Below are 22,193 nucleotides of genomic sequence, written 5' to 3' on the forward strand. Positions count from 1 at the left end.
TTATTAATAATGCGCTTTTCTAAAACCCAAAGCAGAAAATAAAACAAGTAAAATACACAAGTACAAGAGTAATACAAAGTAAAGAGTACAACACAGTAAAATACTAATCATAACAGTCTGTATAAGCCATTTTAAAAAGATGTGTTTTTAACAACTTCCTGAAACTTACAGGCTGACTAAGTCACAAATATAAGAAGGTGCTAGTTCATGCATAGCTTTGTATGTTAATGTGAGACAGTTTTAAAAGCAATGCGTGAGTAGACAGGTAGCCAATGCAAACTATAAAGCACACTGACGTGTGCTGACGTGGTGAAGTGTATGTAAGCACACGTGCTGCTGAATTATGAATGTACTGCAGACGTTCTATAGATTAAGCATGTAAACCGACCAAAAGTGCATTACAATAATCAATGCTAGAAGTAACAAATGCATGAATCAGTCTTTCAGCATCATGTAAAGTAAGGCAGGGCCTAATTTCTGCAATGTTTCTTAAATGATGGAATGCAGATTTTGTAATGCTCTTAATGTTAGCTGAGCATCAAAAATCACACCAAAGTTACGAGCACAAGAAGATGGAGATAAAACACTATCATCGATGATCAAATTAAAATGTCTCCGTTTTTAAGTAGTTGCAGATGTGCCAATGAGTATAATCTCTGTTTTAGATTGATTTAGTTTAAATAAATGATGATGCATCTACGTTTTTATTTCCTGCACACATTCCGAGATAATTTTTAGTAGTAGCAACATTATGCATTACATTCACTGGAATGACCTTAGTGTGTATGCAAATGATAAGGTGGCACATCAAAATAAATGTTTTAATAAAAACTGATAATGTCATGTATTAATTGCATTGAAAATAAACAAACATGGTTCCAGAAAACTGTGTTGTGTGTTGTGTCTGAAAATACTCTCCTGTGGTTCAGGCAGCCTGTATCTCTGTGGCAGGCAGAATCACTCCATCTGTCCAATCTATGGGACTCACACACAGATGCGTATGTTAGTGCTCCAATCATTACATTCTGATGACTGTTGTTTTTATAGTGAGCCAATGATATTTTCCATTCATGTCCTGACAGTATAGCAGTTGTCAGTTTTTTCCACATTATGACACTCTCATCTTTGCAACGTAGCTGAAGGTAAAACAAACACACCCCTGATACCAGCTCACAGCCCTGTAAATTCAGTGTATTATTTAGTTAAAGGCTTTCGAGTTGTGGATCTGTGTGAAATAAAATAAACCGTCTTCTCTAATAATTCTGATCTGATCAAGCAGTGCTATTTCCAACAGAGAATTAACAGACAGCTTTGCCAGAATGAGGAGAGAGAGAGCGGAGGAGGAGGAGGAGGAGAAGAGGTATCATAGGACGAGACAGCAGAGACTGGTCATATTGGACAAAACAAAGCAATATTGAGAATCCCTGTTATACGGACCGGAGGAAACGGAAAGAAGGAGCATGTGGCATGTAAGTTGTACATTAAATCCCAAACTGCTGCCAGACGGGGTCCCTGCGTGGGGGTGCTTGAAGAAGGGACTGGCCGGAGGGGTGAAAGGCAACAGGAGAATGTTTTCGTTCTCACTGCGGTGTCGGATGGGAGTTATCAGAGGAAGAGTTAAAGGTAAGAGAATAAAGGATGTGTGCATAAGGTGTGAGACCTTTACGTGCTGCTTGTAGGTGTGCAGGTGTAAAGACTGAACTTTATAGGTGTATTCTTCAGAGACGGCCAATGATTATGAGTCCGGGCAATATTTTCTATAGACCACTTTGGAAAACGTAAGCAACGCTGGTCCAGAAGAACTTCCTATTTCAGTTTTTTTAACAATACACAAACGTTTGACCAAAATACGATCAGCAGAACATTTATAACCAAATCAATATGTTAAACAAATATCTTTAAGATTTAATTATACGAGTAAGATTTTAAAACGAAGAATAAATAACAATAAAACCAATGTACTTCTGGACCAGTGTTTATGTCTTACAAAGTGGTGCATACGTTTGTATTTTGTTTTACTGTACAGTATGCATTCAAGCTTTAAAATTGAAATGAAGATTAGTTATCATGTCTCAGCTGACCCGCAAAACTAACTTTCAGCCACACGGAGGCAGTATAGTGTCAGAATTACTTGCACTTACAGTTTGTCCAGTTTGAATTCTCTACAAATAACTGTGAATAAAAACTATATTAGGACATTTGAGGGAAACGTTGTCTGCAGTAAATATAGAATGAAACAAAATGATCATTTGACCCAAACGCTTATAAATAATGGAGTTGTCTCCTAATTTTTAAGAGCCGTGTGGCATTTTCTAAAAACAAAGTGTCAGGCAATAACATCTCGATTAGGACAGCAGAGTGGGAATGTAATGAATTTAAAGTAATTGCATGAACCCGTGGTGTTAGTTAGTCTATGATCATGTCTGTAAAATCACAGTCGGCTATCAAAGTTTGACTCCTTCAGCTTTACATTAGTCGAAATTGCAGAAGCATAGATACGTTGCACGATGTCTGATGTAAAGACATTTGTTTGCAGTGTGTTAAAGGAAAGAAAACAGGTGTTGGTCTTCTCCTACACATACAATGCAGCTGTCAAGTGAAATATCCCCCCCAACCCTTAAAATGAAACTTGAGAGCAGTTGTTCATCGACAGGCTCTCAGTCTGTCTTTGTCGCTCACTTCCATATCTAGTAAAGTTTATTACTTCCATGTTGTGCATAATAAACCCAAAGCCTCAAACAAGCTAACAGGATCATTCAGATTTTAAACCTCACTGTAAATATTTTGAAATGCTTTGTAAGGGATAATGTACAGTCAGCGGATTACTATCTTAAAATAAATCGACATGAGGGGTTTTGTTTTACGGTGGCTGACTTAACGTTATCCTGCTTATTACGTTACTGCTTACCAAAATAAATCGATGATCATAAAATATAGATTGGTCATGCAAGTGAGTGTGTGTGTGAGCGAGACACAGGGAGGAGTAAGTGATTTTGCGTGAGGCTCGTGGGGTCGATACAGTAGTGAAAGGGTTTGTTCTGGTGGGTTATATTTTGTGTTCACAAGTCGGTTGGTAAAAATACACTCGTAAGCACAGAGACAGCGCGTGTGAAGGATTAATAGAGACGGAAGAGCACATCTGAACAGTGAGATAGTACAGTGAGTGTTAGGAAGGAGGGAGGAGAAGAGAAATGTGAGTCTCGTGTGTGGCTTTGCTGTCTGGGGCGGATCTCTGTAAAGCACTGAAGCGTTCGACTACATTCCCACACTGCAGTGCTGTCATAGCTGGATAAACTACCATCTGCTTCTTCTTATGCTGCAAACGCAGGACTGATGCTCTGATCTGTTCAAAGGAGACTAGTTGCATGTGTGGATTGTCACTTGGCGTCTGAAAGAAGAGTCCTACGTTACGTCGATTGGTAACAGGAAATTGGAGTGACACTGGAATATCCATTGGAAAAATCCTGTGGAACACACACACAGTTGTATTCAGGCACATGTGATGCTGTTGTAGGGAATCAGGAGATTCGTGGGAACTTGGAAATGCTGGAATTCCGTGTCGGGGGTCCGTCTTTATGGATTAAATAGCATTTGCTCAAAGTGTCCAAGTTCTTTATTCTGCCAAGCTGAACGGATGCACATGTTTGATTTCTTGTTCGCCATTTCATTCCACGTGAAGAAAATATTTTGCACACTTTTCCTTTAAGGGAAGCTCCGAGAGATGCTACCTCAAGTTACAGACTCCTAGGTTCATATGTTAATTTCCACTTTGGCGTTTTAGCAAAGGTAGTCACATGGTTTAGTCCGTTTTAGTCGGTTCACAAATTGGCGTGTGGCAGAATGGAATCGTGACATTCCCATGATGCTTTGTGGCTTGAGGAAAGAGGGTCGCAACAACAGTGGTGAGTCACGTTGTTTATTCATTGATATATAAATATATCCATATGGAGATGCAACTGCTTTTGAGCCAATTGGTTTTATTCTGACTACACCCAGATAAGCAATTGGTCTTATGAATGTAAACATTGGACTTTGACATGGTACATGATTACTTTTCACATATTACTTTTATTTACTTACCATTTACATCAAGGTACACGTTCAGAAAACAAGTCGGTGTATACTTTTGGATGTTTTTGTCTTGCACACATCGTTCGTCCGAAAATGAAAATGCTGTCATCATTTATTCACCCTCTTGTCATTTCAAACCTGTGAAATAAATGACAGACACAAAAGAAGATATTTAGAAGAAAGTTGGTAAACGAACAGCGCCGGTACTGGCATCGCTTCGACAATATTCTTCAAAATTTCTCCTTTTGTCTTCTGCGGAAGAAAGAAAGTCAAACAGAATTTGAAATGACAAGGGTGAGCAAGAAAGAATCTTTCTTTTCCGGGTGAACTATCACATAAAGTACGTGGTTGCTCTTTACAACAAATATGTTAAATTGCTTCCCATGCTCCAAATCCTTATTATCAAATCATTAGAAATGTGGTCGTTTCCCCCTAAAGATTCCCTAAATGTCGCTGGTGCATACGGTCAGTGTTCAGCTCTCAGAAATGTATGACAACTGGGGCCTCCGTGTCCTCTATAAATAAAAGCCCGTCTCTGAAAATAGACCCTGAGCTTCCATTTGCATTGTTAGAACATCATCCGTTTAACCTACATCAGGATTGGTGTCAACACAAGCAGGACTGCTGCTCCAAATTACTTTTAGAGTTTTAATAGACTTGGAAATGAGTTATCATGACCCGTGCCGACACTCTTACTCTACGATGGGTTTCAGAGACATATGGCTTTGTCTGTTTCTTTCTTGCCCGTATAGAACCTTGAATCTGGAAGGTGTGGGTCTCGAGCACTTTTTAAAGTAGCGTTTTGATGTTTTGAGCCTCTAAATCAAACAGTCCGGCGGTTTATTCCTTTGTTTGGCCTTTTGGCCTGAAGAGCAGCTAAACCATCGCTGACCAACAGAGATTTTATGACTTGTTAAAACAAGTGAGGTTTGATGACCTTCATGTATTTATTGGCTGGCAGGTACCGTATTAATTCAGTTGCTAGAAAATCTAAAAGACAAAGTGAACAATTAGGTCTTAGTCTGAAACTATGCACCAAACAAAATGGATTAATAAAGCGTTTAATGGCCGATTTAAATCAGCACAACCCTGAACTTTGCGTAGTAAGAATAAATTTACGATTCAGACGTGGTTTTTCAGACGTGTGCTGGAAAGTCAATGAAGCATTAAGTCTCGAGCTGTCATCATTGTGTTGCTCCAGGTGAGCTGAACCTGAAACAAGCATTTGCAATCTAATGTCTAAATGTCATGAAAGATGATCGGTGTTCCGCAGTCATCTGTAACCTGTACGGTGGCTTGGTGTGCGCTTTACAAAAAGTGAATTGATATAATAATTTCCTCTCTGTTTCAGATGATGGCCCATACACAAAGGGAAATAAAGACTCGGCTGCGAGTGACGGCCTCACCAAGAGGTGCAGTCTTGCCGGTAGGTTATCAACTGAGAGAATCTCCTGCTGTCAATGTTCTGCATGTCCTATTTCAGACGTTCCTTCTGTTGTTCTTAAAGGAATACTTCACACGGAAATTCCGTCGTCGTTTACTTTGAATTTACTGTAATGCACAAGTCATTTGGACTAGGTTTGTGTTATATTTGGTCCATTTTTGAATTTTGGAGCTTCGAGTCCCCATTCACTTTCACTATATAAACATATGTTAAATATTCCTGATATTTTTCCATGATAGATGATTTTCATTTTCTGGTGTACTGTCTCTTTAAGAGTTTCACTGCCCACGAGGCTATCTGCTCCGACACTGGGTGCATCGGGCGACCCGGGTTCAATTCCCGTCTCGTAGCCCTTCCCCAACCCACCCCCTTCTCTCTCTCCCACTTCGCTTCAATTCAATTCATTTATATAACGCTTTTCACAATGTGCATTATTCCAATGCAGTTTTACAGGAGAAAAATGAAAAACACAGAATGTGCATGATGTTTAGAGAACAAGCAGGATCATTCTGTCGAATAATATATAATAAATGCAGTCTCCCGGTCTTCCTGTCCTCTCTATCACGCAAAACCTCAAAAATAAATCTTAGGGTTTAAAAAAGAGTTCCTCGTGCCTCAGCTGAGTCTTGTCGCTTAAGGTGAAGAGACCGTTCATCTGTAATAATGCTGATATTTGATTTCCTAAGACTGCTGCTGCTACTGTATATCCCCTCAATCACTCTTTCTCTTTTTATTTTACCCATCGGTCTTGTGAAGAACTATATGTCAGTTTCTTTGGCTGGATTTAAATGAAAGCGATGAGAAAACACCATGTGATGTATATCAGTAAGGCTACGGTATCATTCTCGTTTTAATGCTGTCATCATGATGTGATGAATTCATTCACATTTATTCCTTTAGCAGACACTTTTATCTAAAAGAGAATAAGACATTAAAACATCATTTAATATTTATTCTCTGTGTGTGCTATTTTAAGGGTGTCCTAAATGTGTTTGCATTCAAGCTGTACTTTTATTATATTCATGGGTATTAATAAAATACAGAAAATCTATTTATTTTCCATTTATTTAAGGTGAAATTACAATCAAATAGTATTTTCTATATTTTTTTCGATCCTACAGGTAAGATATCTGAATGCGCAGACTTCCTTAATGGGAATGAAACCTATGACCTTCGTGTTGCTAAAGCAATGCTCCACCATTCAAAATCCTTTAATTTCTTTTTTTGTGTGTGTATGAAGCTTGAATGAACAAAAATATACATTAATACTTTCATATATGGAGAAAACATTTGTCCCAGATTCCCATAACAGAATAGAAAGCAAGAAAATATCCAAGTTTATATAATTTTTTTTAAAACACACTACTAATGTTTTCAAATGTATTATGGAAACAGTTTGAAAATGATTATCCTTGCTTGTGTGCTCCTTGGCATTCTCAGTCTATACATTACTGTTGTTTTTCTTTGTGCCCCTCGTGATGTGTTTTTGTTGGAATTCAACAGATGGAATTGGCATACAGAATATATCAAATAGGTTCTAAAAATAGAAATACTTTATATTATAGTAATAATATAAAATATATATATAATTGCTAATGTATCCTCCCAAACAACACAGTCTGCCATTGTTGTCCTACTACCATCTGTCTATAGGAATTTCATGTCACGACGCACGGTTTCACAAGCCCTCCCGGAGGCCGGGGTTGAGTTACCTGCTGCATTGGTCTGATGCTTGTGTTGTGTGTGTACACAGATGAACAGAGAGGTGTGACGACTGTTGAACTCATTAAAAAAGAGGGCAGTAGTCTCGGCCTCACCATTTCCGGAGGGTGTGACAAGGACGGCAAGCCGAAAGTGTCGAACCTGAGACCCGGAGGTCTCGCAGCCCGGTGAGAAAAATACATACACACACACATCTGCTGACACAGTGACTTAACTTCCTCAAGCATTTGTATTGCTCCGAGGTTACTCTTTCATAGCTCAATTTAAAGATATGATAAAAACTATATTTATAATGAAATTATAGACATTAAATGAATGGCAACTTGTGCAATCTGAGCACAGTTTGAGACTTTCTGAAGTACAATCATGTGAGATTACTGGGATCTTTTCTATCTCATTGCTTTAGATAGTTACGAGATTTTATTTTTGACTTCACGAGTCATCTATGCTAATAAGGCTGGCGTGATGAAAGAATGCTTAAAATATTTGGATATTAAAACAATGTGTTGGTCTGTTCAATACCAGAAGTGTGTTATGATACCTGATTTTGAGTGTGTCGTGTCTGTGGGTTTTGGAGGATGTTTTGCGTGTAAGGTTGTTTGGACACACAGCTCTTTAACCTTAGGATCATTGCTACTGTGTGTGTGTGTGTGTGTGTCACCTCAGGATGCAGGATGCTTCATCACATCAGCATCTTAGAGTGTGGCAAGATGATGCAGTCCTCACGTGACTGCTCTCTCTCTCTCTCTCTCTCTCTCTCTCTGTCACACGCACATACACACACAGATGAAGAATATTACAGTTGAATGGTCAAGTTGACCCGTAGGCATCTGCAGGAAAGATTCATGTTAGTGCGAGAAGAAATGCAGACATTGATAAGTGGACAGAATCAAACTTTGTTTTCTTCAATTCCTTCCTACCCTTCATATCAGAACCATTAGTAACAATGCAGTTCATCCCAGATGGATGACATCATGTCCTGTCCTTCACAGGGTTGGGAATGTCATATTAACCCCAGACTGAATAAAACAAGACATGACTCTGTTTTGTGAAGTATAGTATCATGTATCGTAAAACCTGAGTCCAAGTCAAGAGGTGTAAATGCTATTAAACCATGTGTTTAAATATTTAGATTTTCCTTTAGTTATGTGCTCATGTAAATTACCTGTGTGTTGCCATTGTGTTGCTTCTGAGTTAACATGATGCTCACAGGCAAACATCCAACTGCTGGCTGACAGCAGCAGCTTAAATTAGATCCTACAACACTACACGAGGAGTCAGCTCTGCTTATATCACACACACAAACACATACACATACCCACACACACACAAACCAGTTACCTGCTTCACCAAGTAAAGCTTCCACACCTTTCTGTTGCAGATATTATCTAGATTTCCAACTGCTTGCTTCTATTGTTTGTAGTTATAAATGAACACACAATATTTATATATTACATTGTGGCAAAACACTTTGTTTAGTTTATAAACGTCTTTTCTATGTGTGTGTGTGTGTGGAAGGAGTGACCAGCTCAATGTTGGTGACTACATTAAATCAGTCAACGGGATTAACCTGTCCAAGCTGAGACACGATGAGATCATCAGCATGCTGAAGAACATCGGTGAGCGTGTGGTGCTGGAGGCTGAGTATGAGCTTCCTCCGTTAGGTACGGACACGCACGCACGCACGCACGCACGCACGCACGCACGCACGCACGCACGCACGCACGCACGCACGCACGCACGCACGCACGCACGCACGCACGCACGCACACACACACACACACACACACACACACACACACTCAATCACTTGTTAGGTTTCCATACATTGTGAGGACATAAGACATAATTACTTTTATACTATACAAACTGTATATTCTATCCCTTTACTCCCACTTTACCCCTAAACCTTTCTACATTTTTACATTTTCAAATATCATAATTTAATAATCAATAATTATTAATAAATGATTAATGTTTCTGGATCAGGCTTTTACCGTCCTCATGGAGCCTTACAACGATAGACAAAGTGACACACACTTCAAAGTGTGGATGAACGTGAATCTGAATTATTATATGCAAAGCGTGTGTGTGTGGGGGAAACTGGTATTAATCTGGAAAATACCGTCATATACATTTTTGGTCATACCGCTTAGCACAATTTTCTTTAGTGCTTTTAATAACGTTACATTTTGACATTTTACAGTAAAAGTCTGTACATTTTTCAAAGCAGCTTTACAGGAAAAAGAAAGACACAGAAAGAGGTAGAATACAAGACAGTACACGGTATTATAGAAAGAGTTAGACCTTTCTAACCCGCCCTAAACTAATCTAATATCAGCAGTCTCTTCGGGAGAAACCAGACTCAGCCAGGAGGCCAGTTCTCCTTTGACACATTACTGAAGTTTTTATTAAAAAGTTACTTTAGATTAAAAGTTACTGAGTGAATGTTTTTGAAAAATGAGGAGGGATTGATTAATTTGACATTTGTTCGAAGCTGTTTAAGTGTAATAATAGAGGAATAATTTAACCGAGTGCAGCTATAACTTCACACTACTGTCAAAGAGAAAAGAGATTGTATTGTAAATACTGTTCAGCATTAAAGTAACAAGCATGCGTGTTTGGAGTATTTGTCTTTTTCAGTCTCCTGTGGCAGTAACACAGACGTTTGTTTGTGTGTTTAAGCTCCCAGTAATCCATGCAGTGTGATCTCCAAGACTATTGAAGTGTGTGTAGAGAAAGAGGGAAACAGCTTTGGTTTCGTCCTGAGAGGTACTGAACCATCAATGTGTCTGTTTTCACAATTACCTTATGACCCTAAAACTGTTTATAGGTACAGTACCCTTTATACTAAAATATTCATATTAAAAAAACATTTTAACTTTGATTTCATGGGGACTTTAACTTATACTACTGTTCAGTTAAAGGCTAGTTAAAGTGATAGCTTACTCAAAAATGCTGGTTTGAAATGACAAGAGGGTAATGGGAGTTTTCTCTTTTGAGTGAACTATCCCTTTAAGACCAGTTGACAGCATCTTTCATTTCACAGCCACACAATGTAAATACTGTGAATAGCATTCACCTTGTCTTGAATATGTCTTAAACCTTTCAGAATGTTATCCAAAGCATGAATGTGTGTTTGCTCGGGACCAGAAGGTAGTGTGCGTTTTTGTGTGTGTGTGTTACGTCCCAAGCGATCAGCTTGGCATGTCAGGTGTGTGTTTTACATGTTTTCAGGGGGCTTCCATGAGGACTGGCATAAGGCTCGACCTCTAGTGGTGACCTACGTCAGGCCCGGAGGACCGGCAGACAGGTGAGATCATGACTCACTTCACTTCGGTGTGTATCCGAGATTCTTAGGTCGTAGAGTCGTGTTATGGGGATGGAAGCAAAAATGCTTATTTTAGACTGTCACAGTTTCTTTTTGCCTGTGTGTGTATCTGTGCTGATGTCTTTGTGGGTAGGTGTTAATTTAGACATTGCTTTATTTTGGTGTGAAAGCATGTGGCGTTTGTCTCATTCAACTGTCTCGTTTGTTCCTATTTTATTTCTCCTAAGTCATTTTTGGAGATACATCTGAGACTATGTTGATACCAGTTTTATTTACAGTGTTTTACAGTGTCTCAGTTCATCTTACGGCCTCTCCATCTGTCTCTTCATCAGGGAGGGAACCCTGCGCGCCGGCGACCGCGTGTTGAGTGTGAACGGTGTGGCTCTGAACAGGCAGAAACATGCTGACGCTCTGACCCTGATCATGCAGAGCGGCCACGAGGCTTTCTTCCTCATCGAATATGACATCGCCGTCATGGGTGAGCAAACACGCATACGCGCACGTGCATGCAGACACACTTCAGCACGCTCGTATGCACACAGACTCTCACGAGGCTTTAATTAGACTAGAAACGTACTGTTTCCCGCTTGAGTCCCGTAGGAAAGCGTTTTTGTTTTTTGGAAATGCTTGAATAATCCTGCTTCCGTCTCCAGTAGAATTCTCATGTCTGTGCTCCGATTTGCCAACATAACAAGGTCAAAAGATCAAAAGTCAAACATGCCCGATTCACTTATTCTCCCCAATGTATAAGATATGTTGTCCACAATCATTTTGTAGGTCTGTTTATCAAAATGTTTTTGTTGTTTCTGTTCAAATATAAACGTGTCTAAATATTCATGTAAATATTCCTGATAAAATGATCCTTTCAAAGATATGTTGTCAACATTCATTTCTGTTCTCTTTCTCTGTCAACATAAAATTAATACTGTTTTTAGTGTCGTCTTCTCAAAAAAGAAAATCCTTAAATCATTTATCGCGTGTGTATACTGTATAAAAAGAGATCTCATGTACACAGGTTTGCTAGGAGGCAAGCTCAAAAGATCAAATCTATTCTAAACGTTTCTCATTATGTTTTTTGAATTCTTCTAGAAGAAAGATTTTAAAAATGAATTTTAGGAGAAACACCTGAGAGTTTACACTCAAATTAAAAACTAAAGTCTATGAAAGAGCAACTTCTGAGTATAAATAGAGATCTTTGAACTTTGGAAAAAGGAAAAAAGTAATTCGAGTAAAAAGTAATACATTCTTTAAACTGTTTTCTCATGCCATTGTTTTCATTTTTCTCTGCTTGTCCTCATTTTTCTTTTACCTGTTGTCAGATTCAGTGCAGAAGTCTTCTGGACCGCTGCAGGTGGAGATCTCTCGTGCCACAGGCTCAGTACTGGGACTCAGTCTCACTTCCTCCCTCTACAGGAACAAACAAGTCATTACAATCCAGAAGCTCAAACCTGCTAGTATTGCAGACAGGTGAGGACACACACGTGCACGCCTGATCACCATGAGAATATATATATAAATAAATATACACATTTTCTATATACACATAACAGTTGTTATAGACGTACCTGTAAGAGGTGGTTTTCCTGTGACTCAGAGCATGGCACTAATGTCATGGGTTCGAAAGAAATAAGTGTTATGATACTTCACGTTCAACAATCAATTGATGTTTGGCCAAGCGATTCATATTTGTCAATTGCAGCCGTTCCTAGTTGATACTGAAATATTTTATGCTTTTGAAGTAACAAATAATCATGCCGGATAATATGATAATATCATCATCGTCAGGTTTTGTTCAAGATCTCTTCAAGCCATATTGAAATTCATATAAACCTTATTTAAGTTGATATAAAGAAATAGTAGTGGTTTCAGACTTGAAATCTCACTATATCTTACTGAACCATCTCTTTTCCACTTTAAATCTTTCTCCTAACACCTTTCGTTGACTCGCCTCCTGTTTCTCACTTTGCTCCTTATAAATGACTTTCTCACTTGTTATCACATGCGCTCTCTCTCTCTCTCTCTCTCTCTCTCTCTCTCTCTCTCTCTCTCTCTCTCTCTCTCTCTCTCTCTCTCTCTCTCTCAGGTGTGGTGCTTTGCATGTCGGGGATATTCTTTTAGCTATAGATGGCATGAGTACAGAGCACTGTTCACTGATGGAGGCACAACAGCTCCTGTCAAACTCCTCTGAACTCGCCAAACTAGAGATCCTGCCCTCTCAACACACCATATCTGTACACGATACAGGTCTGTCTTCAGCAGCCGCATGTGCAGATAATACCCATGTGCACGTGGAATGATGACCTAATACATTCGTCAAAATGTGTAGTATTACAATCATCACAAGACGACGAACAAACAATCATTGCGTTCACATCTTCTTATTCACAGCTGGTGCTTTATACTGCTCTCTCTCTCTCTCTCTCTGACTGACCTTTATGTGTGCCACAGTGAGTTTATAGTCGTTGTTAGTAATCTGCTTTGAGCTACTTTACAACATGTATCATGAGTCATTTTAATATGCAGTAGCTAAGAGCAAGATTTCCCCTACCCTACAGACTCAAGTCCACACGGGCACACGGTCAGATCAGAGCCTTCGCTATGTCATCAGAAAACTGCATTCTAACTTTATCGTTGGATTTTCCAGCAATGCAATATCAACACAAGCTGGGCTGTAAAATTATTTGTACAGCCGCTTGCATCTCTGGGACATTGCAGAAAGCAAGATGTTTAGAAAGCTTACCGTGTACTACACGTTGTACACTTTAGTAAGCATGTGAAACGCGTTGCATCAGAGATACTCGTATTAAAGGAAGATGGGAGGGTCTGTTATGCTTCCAATTGGAGAACCCGTTACGTCTAACAAAACCCATTGACATCTATTCCAAAAACAAGCATCTGGTCTCCGTTCCTGCCTTGCGCTTCTTTGGCTGCAGGCTTGCCTTCTAGTGGGCTTGGTTGCATATTTTGTTGGGTGTGGCTTAATTGGTTTTGCATGTTATGATGGGCGTGGCATGTTCTAACGAGCGTGACCGGAGCATGTGCTCAATTAAGCATGATTAGCAGCAGAGCTGTGGGATAGAAGGATGTGTTCGTGCCAGCTCACCAAACAATGTCTCTCATCCTTTGTGTTTGTTTATGAAAAGAGAGTCTTAAAATGCTTCCTCCACTGCTGTCAGCATTATTACAGCTGGCCAGAAAATGTAAGAAAGAGAAAATGTAGGAAACAAGCATGTGTTGTGTATAAAGAAGTGAATGAAGCACAAACAACAATGTCTCAATGAAAATGAACATCAGACGTTTTGTGAGTGCTGGAACATAAGCTTGTGTTTAGCAGAAATAATGCATTTATCATGTTTGTGCATGTGTGTCATCTGCAGTACGTGTGCAGAAGAGCAGTCACCGTCCGTGGGATTCGAGCGAGAACTACATCAGTGCTCCTCCACCCTTCCAGAAAACCCCTTCATCCTGGAGTCACACCACCCCGACACCGTCACACTGCCGATGTGAGTCACTCCTGTGTGTATTTGCATAATGCATATTGTTTAACATTCTATTTACAAAAAACACTATGTAAGGTACAATATTAGTTAGTTAGGATTGTTTCAATCATATTAAGCATTGTAAAGGCTGGAATACACCACACGACTTACAGGGCATCATACACTAAGCGATGAAAAACGCAGACTTTCTGCAACGGTTCCAGACTGAAAATCTAGGCAAGGTCTGAGCAAATCCAAGTTTGTTTGCTGTCTGTCTGTAGTCTTAAAGTTTTCTCTCTTCTCCAGCTGTGACGTCTGGAAGCTCGGCAAATACATCCGGCTTTCACAGTTATAGCTGCGGGACCCAGTACCCCAACACGTTCCCCAGCAACACCCTGCCCTCCTATCCCCCCAGCCCTCGCTGTACGGTCACGACGAGGAGACACAGGAGACGAGATCACAAGAGCTCCTGTGAGTCAAAACACTGCATTTCTCTTTGATCAAGTTTAGTGACTCTGTTTAAATCTGTAATAAAATAACAAATTATTGCACTTGAGATTATTGTATACTATATATTACCATATACATGTAGTATACAATATATTACCCATATAATGTAAATGTTACATGTATATAATAATGACAATATATGATGTATAATATTGTAAATATGTAATCATTTTAATATGCAAGGCATATAATATTGCAAATGTATATAATTATAACATTCTATGATATAAGAATATCCAAATAAATGATTTATATAATTATGGCAATAAATAATGTTTCTAATAATGCAAATATATAATGGTTTTAATTATGCCAATATATAATGTATAGAATAATGCAAATATATAATTATGGCAACATATAATATGAAATCATGCAAAATTATATATATATAGTGGTTTTGCAACATTGCAAAATTGATTGATTAGTTATTAAATATATTGAGTTTGATAGATTAAGTATAGATACATTTAGTTGATAGACATAGATTTTAATATAATTACTGTGACAAGTTAGTATTGTTTGACAAACAATGTAGTTGACTTAAAAAAATCTAATTTATTCAGCCTCAAGTTGTTCCACACCTTTATAAACAAACTACATTAAACTGATATTATGAGAATGATTTATTACTTCTATATATAATATTATACATAATTTATGTATAATATTATTTAAATACATGATACGATTATCATTATGAACAAATGATTAACTGAACTTTTGTTGTTGTTGCTGACATTTTATAAAGGCCGTAATCCAAAGCACATGCATCTCCTCTCTATCTGTATCAGTATCTCTGGCATCGAGCACAGTGGGCGCCGGTGGTCAGGTCGTGCACATCGAGACCAGTGAGGTGGTTCTAAGAGGAGATCCTCTTATCGGCTTTGGGATTCAGTTACAGGGAGGTGTGTTCGCAACAGAACCGCTGTCAGCGCCCGCCTGTATCCGATTTATAGAGTCCGACACACCTGCTGAGAGGTACGAATCCCTTGAGACGTGATGTGTGCTGACACGATTGTCCTGTATGTTCAAAGGCTGTGGACAGACATCTACACACACACCAGACTTTGATCTGACTGTGTAACTAGATCACCTGTGACAGTTTGCTAGAAGCTTTGTGACTTCATACTATTGATGCAAGTCACAAATCTGCAACCTATCAAATCCAAAACTTTAGGATAGACAAGAGCATTTTAGGGTTAAGCTGAATTGTAAGGCGGCATCACATGTGTCCTTCACAGAGAACGTACTCCCAGAATGAGTTGCGATCTGAGAGTTTTATTTGCACAATTCTTTTCATCACTTTTTCATTATAGGCCTATTTACAATAGACATCGTGTGAATACGTCAACATGCAACGTTGACGTGTGTCATTTGTTCTTCAGGTGTGGAGTGTTACAAGTCGGAGACAGACTTCTTTCAATTAATGGGATTCCAACTGAGGACGGAACACTTGAAGAAGCCAATCAGCTTCTCCGAGATGCTGCGTTGACCAATAAGGTCACGCTGGAGGTGGAGTTTGAAGTTGCAGGTACAACATGACATTGATTTAAATGTGAGTCAATGGATTTGTGACGTGTGGTTCTTGATGTTGTTCTGTGATTCACACAGAGTCAGTTATCCCCAGCAGTGGCACATTTCAGGTGAAGATGCCCAAGAGACGAGGAGTGGAACTGGGTATTACCATCAGTGGTGAGTGATGGCCAACAGGGGGCACTGTTGACTTATTGTAAAGCCAATTAAGAAAGAAAAATCCCAGAAGAGGCCTTTATAACATCTCAAATATTTCTCAGATTGAATGAAAAGTTGATTTTTTCAAGTCTCAGATAGGAAAAAAGAGTCAGAAATGTTGTTTAGCTTTTTTGTAGCTCAGTGTTAAGAGCATTGTGTTAACAACGCAAGGTTGTGGGTTGGATCCCAGGGGATTGCAGATACCTGTGTATAAATGTATAGGATAATGCAATGTAAGTCGCTTTGGATAAAAGCGTCTGCCAAATGCTTAAAATGTCAAACGTTATTTAAGTTTTGTTTCAATAATGTCTCAAAGTGAGCACAGATTTCTCAAGTGACAGTCTATTATCAAAAGTCAATATTATTTAATTTCTCAATACGAATTCAAACATTTCACAGCAAATTTTACTTATTCTACATTTATATTACATTTCCATCCTGTATTTCAGCAATTACAGTCTAGTTTGTTTATTTTTTAGTTGAAACATAAAACATTGAGAGCTCCATCAAACGTAAGATCCTCTGGAGGCCATAGTCATTTCTCGCCTTTTGTTTACATCAATGTGTACGTTTCTTTGTCTGTGTAAAATTGCTTTAGAAATGACATTGCCTCTCCGAAATCTCTCAAAATACAACCAGTTACTACAAATTACACATAAACAAAATGTTATATACAAAATTATACATTTTATATCACTGTTGTCTTAAAGCCAGCAAGAAGGCCGGAAAACCTCTGATCATCTCTGAGATACAGAAAGGCAGTATTGCACACAGGTACACGTGCACTACAACACGATCACCAATGGATTTAAAAAAGATTTTGTCAACTTGTTTTAAAGAGAGAAACTGTTAAACATTTATTTTGTTCCTGTTTTAGTGGTTATACATAGTGGCCATATTTAAAAAGAAATGTCTTTCTTAATGCGCATTTTATAATTATACAATTTAGAAACAAATTAATTTACTGGTTTCCGTATGTGACGTGAATAAAACTTTTACTAATATAGTGAAACAAATCTATGTTTGCAGAATAGGAACGTTGGAGCCAGGTGACCGTTTATTGGCTATTGATAATGTGCGACTGGATAACTGTGGGATGGACGAGGCCATGATGATCCTCCAGCAGGCGGAGGGGATGGTCAAACTGCGCATTCAGAAAGATGAAGATAACCTGGGTGAGTGTGTGAGTGTACGTGCTAAAACATCATCATTTTATAACTCGCTGGTCATCACATTTCGACATCTGCATTCATGTTTGCAATCGCAATGTAAATGCAGATCTGTGTGTTGTAGATGAATTGGAGTCGTCTGGTTCCGTCATCTTCACCGTAGAGCTCAAGAGACACGGAGGTCCACTAGGAATCACCATTTCGGGCACAGAGGAACCCTTCAATCCCATTTTGATCTCCAGCTTGACCCGAAACGGCCTTGCACACAGGTGCTCACACATGCATCCAACTCGCGTGATACCTAGTGGACAATCTGAGAACTGCAATGAGATTGGCTTTGTGTGTGCAGGACTGGTGCGCTCCACATCGGCGATCGTGTGTTGGCCATCAATAAGATGAGTCTGAAGGGAAAACCTCTGAGCGAGGCCATTCATCTACTGCAGACCGCTGGAGACACTGTGACACTCAAAATCAAGAAATGCTCTGTTCGTAAGTGTCAAGCACACACAACAAGGACATTTGATCCAATCGTAGGAGCATCTTCAGGAATAATTCATTACCTCTCGTGACCTATATGTGTGTTTTACTCTTGCATCAGCGATGTCAGAATCGGACAGAGGCAGCCCGTCCCGATCGGCTTCATGCGTGAGTGACACGGAGGACGACCAATCAGATTCTCTCAGGCGGGGCAAATACTCGGAACTTCGCCTGACCACACCGCCCAGTTTGGATTCGGCAATGGACTCTTGGGATAGTTCTGCTCTGGATCCTGGCTACGGGAGTCAAGGTACGCGGATTAGATGAGTTAAATGTATGCTGACTAAAGTTAAACTGAAGGTCAATAATCTCTTTTGGACACGAATGAGTTGGAGGGTTTCTGAACATTCGAACTCGAATATGTCCCGCGAGCGTTGTGTTATTGGGGTAATTGAAAGACGTTTGGTTAGAAGAGAAGTATCTCATAGAAAATTGAAAGACAGCCATAAACGGGATGAAATGGTCTGATATTATACGACATTTTTTTGTGTACTGTCCCTTTAAATCAACCTTTTTGTTATAACGCAGCTTAATTCAAAGTCTCTTTTTTAGGTGTCTATATCCATAGAGCAAATGATTTCACCCTTCACCCCAATGATTGGAGACAGACCAATCACAGAAGCCCGCTGACCTCAAGAAGTCACGTCCATCGAAACGCAGTGTATGATGGGAGGTTAGGTGAAGAGGATTGGACATACTCTGGGTGAGAGTTCAGTCGAGTCATACTCTGCATTTGTTTTATTTGTTATAGAAATAAAGTTGTGTGTATTAGATTATTCTGGCATGTTTATAGTTTTGGTCACACACACCATGTGGCTGTTGTTCTTTCTCTTTTTGGAAATGAAACGTGCTGTTTTTTAGGCTTGCCAAACCTGCACATCACATTTCATGCCAAAATAAAAATGATTTTATTAGATAAATAATTTGCTGTGGTTTCACATTGACATCTTCATGACTAACACATTCTCATTCTAACGTCACTGTGATGTTGAAAAACTGTATAAACTGAATTTTATGTAAAAAGGGTTTGTTGTGCCTTTTAATTTATGACATCATTTCATATACATTTATATTGATGGACTTTATTTTATTGACTCTTTTAAAGGGAAAATGTTTGGACATTTGGATGTTTTTATTAAACGTCACGTCTTGCACATAAACCTCATGACTATTTGCTTCCACTGTCTGTCTGTATGTTCCACTTCTTTCTTTTTTCTTCTTCTCAGGTTTTCTGTGTCTCGTCTGCCTTACTAATCATCTGTGGGCCGCTCGCTGTCACCTGTCATTCTCTGCTTCTTCTATTCTACTGCTTATGTTTTTCTCCTTTCACTGAGACTGAACTATTTCACGGCCTCTGTGTTTCTCTGCCGTTTTCTTGTGGTTGATAAGGATATATTTCAATCCTGCCCTGCTACAGTTGTGTAAAGAGAGAGAGAACGATATACTACAATACTACACCCAGCCTGCCTGACATTACCCAGGTTGCTTTGCGTTGACACAGATCTGTCAGTCCGGCACGCTGTTACAACAACAATACAGATGCTCAGGAGAACTACTGGTCGCAAGCTCTTCAGGACTTGGAGACCTGTGGCCAGTCCGAAATCCTCAGAGAGCTTGAGGTAATATCATCATAATGTACACCCCAAAATAAAAAAAGAAACATTAATTTATTATGAGCCTGTATGACATTTTCTGCAGCACACAAAAGATGATATTTTAAATAAAGTTTTGATCTAGACAGCACTGAATCCCATTGAGTTCTATTGTACGGACATTTCTCAAAATATCTTCTCCAGTCTTTTACAGATATTGAACCATGTTAGGATGAATAAATGACAGAATGTTAACTTTCGGGATATGTATGGTTTGCAGGCCACTATGATGTCAGGCAGCACATTGAGCTTGGGAGAAGATGTTGAAAAACAAAATGAAATCATGACCAAAGCTTTTGCACCGATTCCAGAAAGGACCTCAGAGAGCACAGTTCGATCAGAAGACGTCAGGGACACCAGTCCTTCTCTTCCATTGGAGCTTCATAAGGTAACGTCCACTTTTCAGACGCTCCAGGTTTATAATAATATCAGATACTGTGAGCTTTATCATTCTCTCATCTCAGATCTGTTTACGGAAAGATCCTGACAGCAGGGATTTTGGCTTCAGCGTGTCCGACGGTCTTCTGGAAAAGGGAGTTTACGTGAACATGATCCGTCCTGATGGGCCTGCCGACCAAGCTGGGTTACACCCATATGACCGTATACTACAGGTGATAACCCCCACCGAATTCTATCTGAAGGAATAGTACAACCAAGATCTTGGTAAAAGTAATATTAAAGCTAACGTGAAAGTTCGTCGTTTTGAATCGTAGCAAGATATTCATAAAGACAAGGTACAAACAATGTACTTTCTCAATAACATATTTTCTGAAGTTTTTTTTGGAGAATCTAATAACCCGAAATGTAATATAATACACATAACTTTGTGTTCAGAGGTGTATAAAGACCTCACATAATGAAGCGATATGTTTTAATGATCTTAGAATGGGACCGCGGGTCCCCTTACATGACATTCACCATGTTGTTTGTACAGTAGCCCTAAACCGACTACAAAAAGTGTTTTGTAAATACGTGATCTCCTTTGGCAAGGAAGTGAAAACGTGACGACATCTTAGCCCTGTGTCAGCCTCCATAGTGCTTAGAAAGGGAGGGAGGGGGTTGGAGTGATCAGCCGTTGGTTGCAATTCTCAACATCACCACTAGATGTCGCTATATTTCATACACTGGAAACTACAGATTTTACATTGAGTTTAAATAATAATATTGAGCTCTTTACGAAGTTTTTTTTGTCAAATTTTTGTCCAGGTGAATCACGCACGAACACGTGACTTTGACTGTTGTCTCGCCGTGCCGTTGATCACAGAAGCCGGAGAGCCGCTGCAGCTGGTCATCAGCAGGAATCCTCTCACTCAGGCACACGTTTGGACACCTAAAGACTGTCTGGACCCTTCTGATGCACTTCCTGCACAAAACCCCAAAAGAGTTGACCTCTGATTTCCAAACATGAGCACAATTTTCATCGTTTTTCACAGAATGGTTCTCTCTCTCACGTTCACAGGGTCAGTCCCACACAAACAGTAGCATTGTTGTTTTGATTCACGTCTACGTTTTTGCACAATTAAGGGTCCAATACTATTTTCATCACTAAAGTTGATGATTTCATCTGCTATTCGTTTCGCTTTCACGTCTTCCGAGTTTATTTTGAGATTCATGCACACATATTGTTTTTGTTCACAAATTGTCACGTGACTTATCACACAGGCTTTTCATCTTTTATGAAAGCCACTTTTAGATATAAACGCTTCGATGATGATCAAGATCTGCAGGTTCTCACAAAGAGATGGAGCAGAGTCGCGCGTCGACTGTTAAAAAGATCTACATTCTTCTTAAGAAACAAAAGCTTGACAGGTCAGAGAGAGAAGCTGGATACGCACGAACACACACACTTCACATATTTTGATGAGAATATTTCAGGTTCATGTGAAGTGGTTTGTGATGGTCTATCATCAGACATTTCACAGTTTTATGGCTTTACATCCTGATAAGCGCCAAGAATGAATTCAGATTTGATGTAATGTAAAGTCCTTGCAAGGAATTGGTTTTAAGTGCAACTTTTAAAAGCAAATAGTTTTCCCGCAATCCTCTATTCTGTGTATTAAGCCCTTTTGTCTGCACTGTAGGTAGTGAAGGATGTTAATGTACAGTGTCACTGATGTGTATTTATTGATTTTAAATTAGAAATTATAATTTCCTTTTTAAAGAAAAATAAAGGGTTAAACAGAGCATACGTTACCGTATACATTTTACAGAAGGTAGACGATGTGATCTTTCCACGACACGTGTCTGACAGAACAGAGTTCAGGGGTTTGATTCTGTTGACAGGCGCTGGCACAATGCTGTCCCACACCTCACTGCGCTGTCAAAAACGTGTGAATCTAAAGCTGCTCGACGTGCCGTGTTTATTTTAGTCCCACGGTGGAATCTGATTCGAGGAACTGTGATGCTTTTTTAAGTGCTGAGAAATTGATATTAAAGGGGTCGTACTGTCGCAGGGTCAAAGAGACACCGTTTTACATTCTGAATCCGAATACAGACCTCTGAAGAATAGATGTAACCTTTCCAAAGAAAGACAATTGGTTGAAA

The 22,193-nt window shown here is 39.2% G+C and overlaps 1 protein-coding gene across 1 annotated transcript; it reads left to right on the forward strand.

Annotated features, from left to right (window-relative positions):
- The first annotated feature begins 3,227 nt into the window (after window positions 1-3,227).
- Window positions 3,228-21,857, forward strand: grip2a (glutamate receptor interacting protein 2a). Its single transcript, XM_079466849.1, has 24 exons — window positions 3,228-3,902; window positions 5,423-5,497; window positions 7,269-7,404; window positions 8,756-8,901; window positions 9,923-10,009; window positions 10,475-10,550; window positions 10,901-11,046; window positions 11,888-12,035; window positions 12,652-12,812; window positions 13,946-14,071; window positions 14,354-14,518; window positions 15,352-15,538; window positions 15,946-16,091; window positions 16,172-16,252; window positions 17,002-17,065; window positions 17,321-17,466; window positions 17,585-17,729; window positions 17,810-17,949; window positions 18,059-18,247; window positions 18,550-18,700; window positions 19,499-19,616; window positions 19,870-20,037; window positions 20,114-20,260; window positions 20,856-21,857. The coding sequence occupies exons 1-24, from the start codon at window positions 3,860-3,862 to the stop codon at window positions 21,042-21,044; spliced, it is 3,180 nt and encodes a 1,059-aa protein (XP_079322975.1). The 5' UTR covers window positions 3,228-3,859; the 3' UTR covers window positions 21,045-21,857.
- The last annotated feature ends 336 nt before the right edge of the window (window positions 21,858-22,193 follow it).

Source organism: Barbatula barbatula (assembly GCF_947034865.1).
Source record: "Barbatula barbatula genome assembly, chromosome: 11".
Lineage (NCBI taxonomy): Eukaryota > Metazoa > Chordata > Actinopteri > Cypriniformes > Nemacheilidae > Barbatula > Barbatula barbatula.